The sequence below is a fragment of the Phyllostomus discolor genome, chromosome 2 (genome assembly GCF_004126475.2).
Source record: "Phyllostomus discolor isolate MPI-MPIP mPhyDis1 chromosome 2, mPhyDis1.pri.v3, whole genome shotgun sequence".
Classification (NCBI taxonomy): Eukaryota; Metazoa; Chordata; class Mammalia; order Chiroptera; family Phyllostomidae; genus Phyllostomus; species Phyllostomus discolor.
In genome coordinates, this window is record NC_040904.2 from 40723475 (window position 1) to 40737915 (window position 14441).

At 42.3% G+C, this 14441-nt stretch overlaps 1 protein-coding gene and 1 non-coding gene across 2 annotated transcripts in view; one reads left to right on the forward strand and one right to left on the reverse strand.

The window, feature by feature from the left end:
• The window catches only part of USP13 (ubiquitin specific peptidase 13), a 103230-nt gene that overhangs the window by 10103 nt on the left and 78686 nt on the right, over nt 1–14441 (forward strand). Inside the window, exon 2 of the mRNA XM_028505063.2 lies at nt 11199–11324. Within this exon, the coding sequence (XP_028360864.1) occupies nt 11199–11324 (126 nt within the window). The remainder of the gene's footprint in view (nt 1–11198; nt 11325–14441) is intronic.
• On the reverse strand, nt 7751–7925 carry LOC114491260. Its single transcript, XR_003684056.1, has one exon. It is a non-coding gene; the product is annotated as a small nucleolar RNA SNORA81 (small nucleolar RNA).

Sequence of the window (14441 nt, forward strand, 5' to 3'; positions counted from 1 at the left end):
CCAAGAGGTTGATGGTCCTTGAGTTGCAATTATGAGAGCTGTGTCCTAATCAAACCAAGTGTTGCTTTTTTTTTTTTTTTTTTGTCCTGGTTAATGCTTCGGGTGTGGCTGTAAAGTGGTGACCTGGACATAGATATCTCTGTCCCCAGCAGCTCTTAGAAATATATTTGGCGGTCTGTTAGTGGGATTAGTGGGTTGATTGGCCTGAAGGAAAGAGAACATAGGGTCCTGAAGATAAGGAATGGGGCAGGGAGCAGGGATACATTATATCCTTTGGGAACAACTGCTGCATTGCTCCTTTGGACATGCCATTCGGGCAGGTCCTGCCTCTGGGCTGCAGCCTGAGGCTTTGGAAGGAGCCTCAGTTTGTGTGGGCTGTCTCCCTAGGCTCCCGCCAGCCAAGTGGGACCATGGACAGATCCACTGACTGGACACAAGCTGATGAGGGCGGGTGGACTGTGGGGTCACCAAACCTGTAACTACTTCCGCAGTGTCCGGAGCCCAGTACCGTGGGTCTTGCCAGGGAGCTGTTAGCCTGGAGCAGCCACCTCCCAGGGTCTTCAGCTGCCTTTTGGAGCATGGGGAGTGGAGCTGGCAGGACCTGCTGAAGCCCTTGTCCTCCCCTGCAGGGCAGCCTGGCAGACAGAGCCCCTGGCACAAGCTACTTACTTGAGTGGCTTGGCTGTCCTTTGCTCGACCCTTTTATTTGCTTGGAATAAGACAGCTTGACCAAAAAAAAAAAAAAAGAAGGAACTGCTTTTTTCCCCAGGCCCCCACGATGGCGTGTGCTTGCTGACAGCCCCCTACCTGGCTTCTGCCGCCAGTAGGGCATCTGTTTCTCAGTTGCTCCAGGCAGCATGTGGCAGGGCAGGGTGGAGGGGGGTGGATCAGACTGGCCTGGGTCCAAATCCCCCCACCCTTTTACTACTTAGTGGCAATATGACTTCAGCAAGTACCTTAATTTTACTGAATGTCTCTGGGCCTTGGTCCCCTCTGTCATACCCACTGTGCACAGTTGCAATCATGGCTGCCCATTAAATGTGACTTATTGCTACCTGTCTCGTTAGTGGGATTTAGTGGGAGGGAGCCCTCTGAGAAAAGGGTGAAGTGGGATTTATAAGGTCTTGGCTTTGCCAAAGAGACACGCTGTACTTGGTTATTCTGCAGGAGGCTCTCCATGCCCTAAAGTGGATGCCTCGGGCGTGGGTGTGCGCTGGCCCCGTTAGGGGGAACTCTGTTCGGTTCAGGGCTGTTATTCGTACTCACGTTCAGCTCCATGGGATGGGCTTCCGTGGGTTAGCCTGGAACGCTAAGTCCTCATGTATAATGTAGTTTATCAGGAGAAACGTATCCTGAAGAAAAACCATGTCTTTTAGAAAAATAATAATCCATGACTGTGAAAGGTTTTTACCTTTGACAGTGCAGTTTCACATTGGGGTTTTTTTTTTGGATGTAAGCTGGGAACAACTTCAGTGCAGTATGGCTTCCTGTTAGTGCCACTGCAGACGCTCACCTTGGTGTCTTCTTCCTCTGTCAACTTTTAACTCTCCCACTTGTGCTGTGAGCCCTAGAGGAGCTGCTCCTCATGCCCCACCCGAACTCCTCCTTCCCCAGCAAGTTGGGTCCTCATTACTCCAAATACCCAGAGCAAGGATTTGGTTTTATCCTTCAGAAAAAAGTTAATAAATGGTGTCTCAGTGGGACAGTACATTTATATTTTATCAAACCTAGTTGTTCAGACCCTGCCTTTAGCCTTGCAGCTCTAAGGCATAGGAGTCCTCTGCAGAGAGGGAGACCTCCAAGTTTGGAGCAGGCTGGAAGAACCATTACTGCATTAACATTTCTATTTTTTTCCTAACACGCCATGGCCACGGTATGATTTATGTGTCCAGCACAGAGGCCTGTACCTTCTTGGGATGTTATGCATTTGCTCTTTTCTCTTTAGCTTTACAGACAAGTTTATTTCAGTGGATTTGTTGTTGAAACCAAAATTTTTGATTTTGCAAATACCATATCTAGTAGTTCTGTTCTAGGGGTCAACCGCTGAGCTCCAGCCTGTTTCGGACAATTCCTTTCTGTGTATTTCCCCTTCTGCAGGTTGCGTCCTGGCTGCACTTGATCTGGACCCTGTTTTACTTTCTTATCGCACATTTGCTTCCCATCTGCAGGCACTTAATTTTGTGTTTAAAAACCGTCGTCTGTTTGTTTTGCTCTAGAAGCCAGAATTGTGCTGGGGATTTGTACATTGGAATATTCATATGTACCATTCAGATATGGAAGTACCCGAGAGGCTGAATTAATAGGCAGATGGCTGCTTCATGAAAGCAAGGATTGAGCAGAGCGCAGTGGGCAGTCTTGTGAAGTAATGAGTCAAAACAGTGAGGAGCTGTCCTTGCTTTGGCCCTTTTCCACACACCCCTGTATCTCATCCATCTTCCAGGCTATGGGCTGTCTCCCAAAATTATGTCCTGGATCTACCCAAGTTCACCCATCTCTGCTGAGAGCCTCCTTCCCTCTTCCCCCTGCCACCTCCCCCAGGCTAAGCCACCACGCTGCCTGCCTTGTTGAGACAGGGGCTGTCTAAAGAGCTTTCTGTGGCAATGGGAGTGTGCTATCAGTCTCATCCAGCGTGTTAGCCCCTCGCCACGTGCAGCCTCTGAGCAGTTGGAAATGTGTCCAGTGTGACTGAGAAACTGAACTTTTAAGTTAACCTAATTTAAACTAATTTAGATTTAAACATTCCTGTGTGTCCAGCGGCTTCATTATTGGACAGCATGGGTCTAGAATATATAATAGCCTTGTAACCATGCGTTCTCCTGACACCCCCTCCCAGTAGTTCTCCCCGCAGTCAGAGTGAGCTTTTAACAATGGAGGTCGGGTTGTGGCACTGCCCGCTCTGAAGCCCTCCAATGGCTTTGCATCCCACTGGGCGGGAACTCGACCTCTTCTCAGGCCCTGGAGCCACTTCTGCTGGCCTCTGGGGACCTGTCCTCCTCCACGTATCCTTCTACCTCCTCCCTTCGTGCGACTCTAGTGTCCTGCCTTTCTTGCTGGTTTTTGAGGATGTAGCCAAGCTTTTCCTGGAGCTGTGGCCTTTGTACATGCTTTTGGTTTAGCCAGGTGCTCTTTCCACTTTGCTCTCCCGGCCCCTCATCCTGGAGCTGTTCCCTCGCCCCTCCCACCCCATCCCCTGGGCTGCATGGTGACCCCAACCCTCTTGTCTCTCCACCCACCCTCCAGCTTCTCTGTCACTCTGTCTCTGCTGGAAATGATCTCCTCTGTCTCTCATTTGTTTTCTGTCTCTTCTTACTTGGATGTCCATGTCATCAGGGCACCACCTTGCTTGTCTCTCTCTCCCTGCTGAATAAACTCCTGCTGCATACCCCCACCAACTTCTCTCGCCCCGCCCCCGGAGAGGACATGACAGCCTCATTCTCTGTCACAGCTTCGTTTCCAGACCCCACACAGACCGTCCCCCTTCTGTGAGCCTGGATGGCATCCAGCTGGGGACAGCGTCCTCGATTTCATTTTCTGTTGTAATCACATTCTAGTCTGCCTCCCTGAGATTACAGTCCTCATCTCCTCTCTTTCCCTTGTGTGCTCTCCCAAATTTCCTTGGCTACACATTTCAAATTAATCTCTTAGTTATTTCAGGCTGTATTTTCACCTCAAGCAATGAGACCATGCAGCAGCACCTTAGAGCTGTGAAGTTGTCTTGCTAAAGCGTAAGAAGGGCTTCGGTGAAGAAAAGGGAACATTGGAATGATTGCCTGTTCTATTCCACATGCATACATTTGTTTCTAAATACATTCAATTGAGGAAAATTTTAGCATCCTGGAAGAAAAATTAGAAAATGCCAAAAGACAACATGAAGAAAAGAATTCCACATTCCCTCCACCCCCCCCCCCCACTGAGATGACATTCATGCCGTGCAGTGTGTACGTGTCACATAGATTGTAGCAGCATGCACACAGTTTTGTCATCTGCTTTCTGCACTCAGAAACACGTATCAGTAAATACTCACCACAAGTCAATTTTACATGGCCCAAGAGCGTTACATTTCACAGATATGCCGTAAATTACTCAACAAATCTGTTGTTGGGCATTCCGGTTATTTCCTTTCACTATTACAAGCACCCAATTTAGTTAATGTATTTTCTTTTTAAAATCGCTGTTCTAGAAAATGCCATGTTCTTTTCCTTTTTGTGTCCCTTTGGCAGGAGTGTGTGGGTCACAGTCTTGCAGGGTACTGGCATGTCATTTGCCCCGCACGAGGCTTTGTTGTGACTCCATCTACCTACCTCATGTTTCTCTTTGTGGCGGTGACCGCTTGTTTTCCACACTGCCCTGTGGTTCTAAAAACAAGTGTTACGCAGCGACTCTGTTTCCTGAGCGTGCCGCTCACACGGGCTCACTCTCCCTTCCTGACTTCCAGCGGAGGCCAGTCTCCAAGAACACGCCATCGTAAACAAAGTTCTCTGAACACCTCCTGATTGACAATGTGGTGTATTTTTATTTAAAATGACTGTTCACTGGCTACTCTGAAACATGTTGTAACCTTGATCTTTATATTCACCACCCTTTTTGATGTTCTTTTAAATGGCAGGCAGTATAATAAAAGGTGACTTCTTCCTTGGTGTTACTTCTAAATAGGACGTAGGGTACTACATTGTAAAGTAATAAATAAATGGCTATGGATATATCGTATCTATACTGAAATGCATTGGAGAGCGGGTTTAAATAATGCATAGGCTTCTGTGATGCTGCTCTTCTCTCTTACCATTTGGTCATCAGTGGGAGAAGTTTTCAAAGTGAAGCATTATAAAGCCTCAGAGAAATTTTGAGTGGTATTTCTTTCTTTAAAAAAAAAGATTTTATTTATTTATTTTTTTAGAGAGAGGGAAAGCAGGGGCGGAGAAAGAGAGGGAGAGAAACATCAATGTCTGGCTGCCTTTCCTGTGCCCCTTGCTGGGGACCTGGCCCACAGCCCAGGCATGTGCCCTGACTGGGAACTGAACTGATAACCTTTTGGTTTGCAAGCCGGTGCTCAATCCAGTGAGCTACAGCAGCCAGGGCCTGAGTGGTATTTCTTGACTTCCTTGTGATTTTTGGTTTCTAAATGAAGCCTTTGCATCTCAATCAAGTTTCTGTTTGGTGCATGATGAAAATGATAATTGGAATCTTCTTTAGCTAAGAACATGTGGAGATGCACCCTTTGGCCATTCTCAGTGGGGTGTCCTCTGCGAGTAGGAGCCAGATAAGAGTCCAGGGTAGGATGGCTGTGGGGACGGCAGTCTCAGTCCCAGAGAGCCATGTGAGCTTGGTCGCAGAAGGTTGGACAGCTGGAACAGTGGGTTCAAGTGTCCAAGCTGCTAAGAATGTGACTTGAGCCAAACAAACCAGAAAAGCTAGTATTTCTGCTGGTGCCTCAGGCTGTGTTCTGTGCATGACCATCAGTTTTCTTTTGATGATCCCCATTACTGAGCCATGCCAAAGGCTTAAAATGGAGCCTGTGCTAGGAACTCTTTAAGAAAAGGGCACTGAGGACAAATTTGAGAGAGAGAGATTAAACTATATAATAGAATGACAGACAAATGACACAAAACCTGCCATTCTGGTACAGAAAATCCTGCTCTGTACCAGATACGGTTTTGGGGATTCAGTAATGCATGTGATACAGTTGTCCTGCTCTCCAGGAGCAACTGTGCAGCTCAGCTTCTCAATCTACTGGCCCCAAATGAAGGAAGCTTGGGTTTGTCGCAGCTACAGATTTCAAATAGCAAAATTCTAACAGTTGTGAAATGAAAGTGGGTTTGGGGTTAAGGACTGTCAGCACAGGCAGATGAGCAGGGAGATGTGGGAACTGGTTGTGGGCAGAGGCCGGCAGGTGGACTGGTGGGCAGGTGGACAGGTGCGGGATCTGGGGAGCAGCTTCTGTTGTTCAGATGATGCCATGGGTAGCTGGTTTTGATGGCGCTGCTCTGAAGGCTTGAGGTCTGGTCTGGTGCCCCCAAAGTCCTTGAAGTAACACTTCCCTGACAGTGAGATACTCTTAGGATCCGGCAGTTCACCTAGCTCTCACCCAGTGCTACTCAGAGTGTAGCCAGCTGACTGGTGCCAAGAGATAGGTACAGACATTGGAAGTAAGTGTTTACACATTTTTATAGCAACTTGACCTCGCAGCCACATCCAAGTGCGTGAGCAGTGGATCAGTTGGTTTGAACAGGATGTAGATCCGTGTGGGTTTTGTGGGACTTCCCACGTGTAAGTTCACATCTGGCTGGAGCCTTGAACTGGTCCTGTGCGCGGGGACCCTGTACCCTTCCCTCATGAATAGAAGCAGAACGAAACAACCTCGTCCTGCACGGCATTAGTTTGGGAAACAGCACTCGAGGCCAAACATGGAGGCAGCGGGAGGTGAGGCTGTGGGCCCCAGAGTCAAGGACTTGAAATCGATCTAAGGCCGTTAGTCACATTCCGTTTTCCGCTCAGGTTTTCGTCAGTGTGCAGACGCTCCTCACAGCCCCTTCTTCCTTTTCCTTCTTGTCACTGGCCTGAGTTCTTTTTCCATGAACGTTATTTTTCTGTGCACGTTGTGTGCAGCTCTGTACATGTGTTCTGTACATGTTACACACAATTTACAAATTTCTTATCGTGAGGAGTATTAAAGTATTTGTGGCGTTTATGTGCCACAGCTCTTAGCTCCTCTGTTTGGGGCCATTGCTCCTTTTTCCGGTTATAAATAGTGCATCCACGCATATTTTTGAACAAATCGTTTCTTTTTAAATTTCTTTTGGGTTCCCGGAGTCTGTACCCAAAGAAGAAGTAGTTTTATTGACCCACAGAAAGACGTAACTGACTTATATTAATGGGAGTGGATATATAGACTTTCTCTGTGGCTCCAGGCTGTGCAATTATAATACTTTTTCTTTTACTACTTTAGTAGGCCTGTATACTCATTGTGAGATTGTTTTAATGGGCTTACTTCAGGAGGTGAGAATGTGATGGTTTGATTTTAATATTTTCTTACATTTAAAACTAAACAGTCTTACAAAGACTCTTACCAAGTTGAAAGTGGATGTTGACATCCTGTACGTAATTTTATCAACGTTATGTAGAATGCATGTAAGCTTTTCTTCCTTGTATTTCACATCTTCATTGTTCTATTGTTGGTTTTCTCATCGTTTCGTAGTATTTTGTGGTGTAAAACTTGTTCATTGGTGTTTATATGTTTATACTCAACTATGCCATCTCTTTTGCAATTCTGTGTTTTCTTGGTGAGAAGTTATTTTCCTCTTCACAAGGGGGATAAATATGCTATTCTGCTCTTTTCTAGTTTTTAAAATGCTATCTCTTGGATCTCTCTGGACCTTAGTACGGTATCTCGTATCAGATGTGGATCTAGGTTAATTTTCCTCTACACTGAAGTCTAACTGTACCGGTAACTTTTGTTAGTGATTTCCCCTTTATTTTCGTGATTCTTGTGGCCTGACATAAGTTTTTGACATGTCAAATGAATATATTTTTTGAATCTCCATTGTTATACTACCGTTTGTTTCAAAAATTAACTCAACATACATGCATGTCATTTATAATCTACTTTAGTAAAGCACCCTACCACCATGACTTAGTATCATTTTACATCCTTTCCTCTTATTCTTTGAGTTGTGTTTCACTGTTAGTTGGTATAGTTCTCTAAATCTACCTGATTTTTTAAAAAATACTGTTTAATTTTTATTCTCTTTTAAAGACATGCTGCATACATCTTAAGACAAAGGACACTGGACGTGAAGAAAGAGGTCCACCCCAGTCTGTACAATCTAGTGCAGTCACTTCTGTTCTTGTGTGCGCCCTGCTAGCTTCATTACCAAGCCGGGCTGTGATCCTCGTTTCTGCGGTTTTAGCACCGTGCTTACGCAGAAGTCCTGCCCGATTTCTGGCTGCAGTATTGGCCCCATGAAGACAAGTGTTTTGGGTGCTTTTGGAAGCAGTGATTTTAGTGGGGTTGTGGCTGGTTAATGAGAGGATGAAGTTGAGGGTTTGAAAATCTTATGAGTCAATCAGCTTATCTCTGATCCCAGGCTATAAACCCTTCTCTGTGCTTTGGTCACAGAGGAATTGGGAGAAATGTGTCAGCATAGACTTGTCGCCATTAGTGAAGGAAGCTGTCTGTGGCATGGAGTATTGACTGTGTATGTGGCAAAAACTGCCATATGGGGCCAATATTTAGACATAAATAAGGCAAGAGGGGAGAAAATATAGATGATTAGACTAGGGTGTTTGTTCTGTATGAGGTAGCTTTTAATGTGTTCTGTCTCAGTGTGTCCTGAATTTTTAGAATTACCAGTACGTTCCCTGGGTGGTTTCCCCATCTCAGGGCTGCTAGCAGATGGGCACATGTGGCTTCAGAGGGCACCTGTGTGCCTGATGGAAGATGCCTGTGGAGGTTTTCAATAGAACCCTTCCCGGTGTGTGTGGGCGGGGTGGGGGGGGGGGGTCATCTCTGAGTGAGTGCCATAGCATTTTTCTGTGTGATTATGGACTTTGTGACAATATCAGGTGACTCCAGAAACTGAGAATGAATGTTTAGTATATTAAATTTTTATCAAGTTCCCTAATAATTCAAAAACGCTTGGCAATGAAATTAGCAAAGACTTTATGATTATTCAGAGATTATAAACTCTTACATTGTATAGCTACTCTACACTTAAACATTTTTCTTCTTCTGCTTGGTAATTTCCTGGTTTCTTACTAGTTGCCTAATGTATTTTTCTGGCAGATTAATATTTGTTACCTCTAGCCTGAGTGGCTGTCAGATTCACTTTTTCCTTCTATCTGCTGTTTCCCCCCTTAGAAAATAATTGAAATAACAGGAGATGCATGTAATACACAGAACTTTTAGCTCACAGTGAATAATTACCAATATCTTTGTGATGCATTACAGCACAGAATGTGTTTCATCTTCTTTGAGGTTCATGAAACCCTGTGAGGTGGGAATTATTGGTACAGCCATGTTTACAGAGGTAGATACTGAAGCTCAGAGACTGTGTAACAACCTGCCTTTGGCTACAAGGTAATTAGTAGCAGTTCAGAACCTCTGCTTGCAACTCTCGTGCTTCCCCTGTGTATCTCTTGGTTATCATTCTTTTGGACAGAATTACATTTTATTGGAAGAGAATGGAAGTGTTTTTTTTTTTTAAATCACAGTATGTGGTGCTCAATTCAATGGGCTCAGTGAATCACTGACCATTATAATGATGCAATATGTTTTTTTCTTAAAGATTATGACTATGCAAAAGAAGATGCTTATTTAAAAAAGTATTTTGAAAATATTTTCCTTATTGATCAAGTGAATGTAGTGTGAAGAACTCTTCTAATTTTACTCAAATGATCTCATTTAGGGGAAAAATTTATCCATAAGCACAAGCTGTAGAATTCTGAGTTTTTTGGATGCTCTTTTTATATTCAGGTTTTAAAAATTTAGTTTGGAGGTATCTGTTGCCAGAATATAAAATTGAGGTTGATTTTTGTCTATCAGCCTGTACCCCACAGCCTTGCTCTGTTCATGCATTGGTTTTACTAGTTGTTATTTTTAGTACTTTGTAGATTCCTTCCAATTTTCCATATAAACTATAATGTATTCAGCAAATTGAGACCATTTTACTTTTTTCTTTGTCATCTTCATACTTTTTTCCCTTGACTTTAGCAATGTATATGCTACAGTAATAGGTACAAGTTTGAGTTAGTGCTGTTACAATGTTCTCATTGTGATAAGACTTCGTTATTATGTCTGGCTTATAAACCGTGGATACAGTGTTGGAGAATTTTGTTAAAGTTACAATTTCAAAACATGTACAGATGCTCATTAGTAATATATGAAAAGTAATTTTTGAGTTATTAGGACTTTAAAATTTCTTCTTCATATATTGCTAATGAGCATCAGTGTATGTTTTGAAATTGTAAAGGGGGGATAAATGGTGATGGAAGGAGACTTGACTTGGGGTAGTGAACACACAATACAGTTGTACAGATGACGTATTACAGAATTGTACACCTGAAACCTATATAATTTTATTAACCACTTTAACCCCAATAAATTCAATAAAAATTAAAAAAATGCAATGTAAGGAATTTTGACAGGTGTTCGTTGGCAATTCTGACAGTAATTTAAGAACTTTTGAAAGTTTACAGCAGTGAGACAAACAGGATCTTAATAAAAATCCACTCCACTGAGGCAATGGGGCTAATTTTAGATGCTAAGTTTACAGAGAAGCATGTCAGGCTGAGTGAGAGAAAAAGAGAGATGAGATTGGCATAGAAATCAAGTATCTGAAATGCAAACAATATTTTTGACTATTCATGGTAGCAGTATGCCTATAATTAAATACTATTTGAAATATTGCATGGAGGGATAAAAAGAGGAAGAAGTTCAAATTTACCTCAAACACTTCCAAGCTGTGTGAACATGGACATATGACATCCTTAGTTTTTTTTTTTAACTGTAAAATGGAAGTAATAATAAGCAGCTTGCAGTATTGTTTGGACCAGAAATAATATAGGTAAAGCACTTGGCACGTATCAGGCATGCAATAATGTGTACTGATAGCTATGATTGTTATAGACTCCATCCTTTAGCATTTACTTATTGAATTATTATTTAGGTATTAAATTGTTACACTTTATTCATGGATACTAGCAAATATCATGTGTCATCAAAGGAAGGGAACAATGTCTTTGAAGAACTCTGTCCTGCTAAAAGGGTATAAACACTCTGTCCTGGAGTCTTGCCCTGACAAGTGAGGAAGTAACCGTGATAAACTATGGCTGTGAGGGTAGTTGAATCATTCACCAACTTCCTTCTGTCCCTTATTGTGATTTACCCCCGAGTGGGGTGTCAGACAACCATGCCTACTTCCCAGGACCTTGAGGACCTTGCTGCTATGACCCTGTGCCCAGTTGTCCAGGGGAGCACCTGGCACCCAGGGTTGGGGGGGATGTTGCTTCTGTGGATGTCTGTGGAGTCACTCGCCAGTGACCTCCCGGCGGTGGTCTCCTGGGGTACTGCCGATGACTGTGGCAGCCGGGTGGCCTTTGCCAGGCTTTGCCTTCATCATTCGCCTTCCCTCCCCTTCCGTCTCTCTGTATCTAGGCTGCTTGGTGAGGCGTCCTTGGCTAATGGTGTGACCTCTTTTTTCTAGAATTCTGAAGGTGGACTCTATGTATGCATGAATACGTTTTTGGCCTTTGGAAGGGAACACGTTGAAAGACATTTTCGAAAAACTGGACAGAGCGTGTACATGCACCTGAAAAGACATGTGCGAGAGGTGAGAGTTGCGCCTTTGGAGAACTGCCTTGATGTCCTGCCTGTAACATCATCTTGCTGTGTTTGTCATGTGGAGGTTTTACTGTAACTCCTGGTTCTCTGATGACGGGAAACAGAAACAGGACTGTTGTAGAAATTCATAGAGTCCCCCAAATCTTACCTTAACCAGTTTTATTTTTCTCTTCCTCTGAACCTCTGCTTCCAGTTAAGAAGATATGAGTTGACTGATGGAAAAATAATAAAGTAAAAAAAAATACAAAAAAGTACAGAAAATAATAGTAGAAACACTCATGAATCTAAAAGTCAGAAATAGAAAGTATTTGGGTATTTTTGCTTCATATTTTTTTTCAGCAAGAGAAAGAGCTTTCTTGAAAGTTGAAGTCTGTTTTGTTTCCCTCACTCCCAGAAGTAACCATAGTTGTGAAGTTGTTGTTTCTCATTCCTATGCATGTCATTATATTTTATTTATGAATAGGTATTCATCATCAATATGTAGAATGATTGTGTGTTTTAAAGATGTAGATAAATAGTGCCATGCTCTTACTTGTAATTCTGTGTAAAACTTTTCCTTTCAGCATTGTTTTGAAATCTGTTCATGTTGTGATACATTTGAATGTACTTAATTTAATAGTTGTTTGGTATTCTACCTTGTCACTTATTATTCTATTCCACTGATGAACATTTAGATTGTTTCTATTTTTTGCTTCTATTAACAACATAACAGTTAATGTTTTTATGCTTTTCTCCTGGGGTACAGGTTCAAGTTTTTTTAGGAAATATATGTAGAAGTGCTAATGTTGGCGTGTGGGTGTGTTTATCCTTATTTTTACTAGATGTTGACAAATTTTTTCCCAGATCGGCTGCACCAGTTTAAACTCCTGTCTGCAGTGAACTCCTGGGTTTCCACAGCCTCACCAGCCTGATGGCTGTGAAGTAGTGTGAAATGTTTGGCATTTCCTTCTGGGAGAGTTGAAACCCTTTATTTATGTTTATTGGACATTCTGGTTTTCTCTTCTCCAAGTTGCCTATTTATATTTTTGGCCTATTTCTCAATGGATTTTTCTTTTTGTTAAAACTTTTATTTAGTTCTTTTCACATTCTGGATATAAAAACATTTTGCTTTGTGAATTATATTATAGAAGAGAAGCTTTGAATTCTGATGTACTAAACTTTTATAAATTGTGCTTTTTGTATTGTCTCTAAGAAATTGTTTTCCAACTTAAGGCCATAAAGATATTTCTTCTGATGCTTTACTTTTTTTTGAGAAGTGCATGTGTATGCACACATGTGTGTTTTAACATTTTAGATCTTTAATCCATCTATAATTTATTTTTACATCTCTGTGAAGTGTGGGAATCTACATTTTATTTTCCATATTGATAACCGGTTGTCCCACTATTACTAGAGTTGTGCAGTCTTTCCCAATGATTTGTAGTGCCACCTTTTTTTCTTTTAAAGATTTTATTTATTTATTTTTAGACAGAGGGGGAGGGAGAGAGGGAGAGAAACATCAGTGTGTGGTTGCCTCTCCCTCACCTCCTACTGGGGACCTGGCCTGCAACCCAGGCGTGTGCCCTGAATGGGAATCGAATTGGCAACCCTGTGGTTCACAGGCTGGCACTCAGTCCACTAAGCCACACCAGCCAGGACATAGAGCCATCTTTTTTATGTTTTAGCTTGCCATTACCACATGGATCTGTTTGGGGGCTCATTCTTTTCTGTTGATTTTATTGACTACTTTTTGGTCTCTGCATTGGTGTGACAAGCCTGATATCTGCTAGTGCAAGCACTTTTTCCGTGTTAATTTTCCCTAGAACTTTTATGGGTTTAGACATTTGTTTTTCTATATGGATTTTGGAATCAGTTCATCTAGTTTAAAAAGTCCTGTTGAGATTCTGATTATGATCACATTTAACCTGTTGATTAATTTGTAGTCCACATCATCACATCAGTTTCGTGGGGGCAGGTAATTTTGTCTCTCTGTGTCCTCAGCACTCAACAGTGCCCAGCACAGAGTAGGTGCTTCATAAATGTTTATTGAATGACTGTTCAACATGCCATGCCTTTCTGTTTATTCACGGCTCTTTTATGTCCTTCAACAATATTTTGTAACTTTCAGTAAAGGAGCTTACATTTTGTTAGCTTTTTTTAAAGGTACTCTGTGATTTTTGTAACCACTATAACTGCCCTCTCTTACTTTTTATGCATTTTAATTGATGATTGGTGGTGTTTGGCGATATTATTAATTTTCAATGTTGATTTGATGTTACCAACACTGTTCAACTTTCACTTTAGTTCTAATAGTTTGTAGATTATCTTGGATTTTCTAAATCAGCAATTTTCAATTTTTCTTATCTCATGGCACACATAAACTAATTACTAAAATTCTGTAGCACACTCAAAATATATTTTTTTCCATCTTACAAAAATTAGGTATAATTTTGATGTATTCACACCAGATGGCTATGGTGGTGTTGGCTGCTGTCATTTTTTATTCTTTGACAGTCTAAGGGAAAAGAGGTTAGTGCCCTAGACTAAATAGTCAGGTATTGCATGTTTTAAAAATTCTTTCAGCGTTCCAGTTGAAAATCACCGTTCTAAGTCATCAGTGCTGATTTGAAGTTCATCTACTCTGTCACCCTAGCCTACTTAACATGTCCTCTGTTTAAACTTTGGACAGTGAGGAGAGATCCCAAATTAGACAGTAGGGAGAGTGGGGTGAAGAGGAGGAAAGAAAGGCCGAGAGGTCAGATGAACCATAAACCCAGTGATTAGCTTTAAAAGAATCTAATGTTGGCTTAATATTGTATGATTTACATTTACTACTCCTGTTAGTTGGGGCATAGTAGGTCTTGGGAGGTCCTCTTTGTCCCACATATTTCTTAGTATCAAGTGATGGAAATTCTACAGAACTGGTGGGGGGAGGGGGGGAATGAAACAGGCCCAGAGACTCGAAATAACTCGGTCATGGAGTTGGTGGCAGAACTGTGGACTGCCGGTAATCTCATACAGTTAGCTCTGCCACCCACATTTTAAGTGAAATACAGGATCCAGCACAAACAATGCTCCCTTTTTAAGTACAAAATCATAAGCATATAATTCTGTAACATAGTATCGC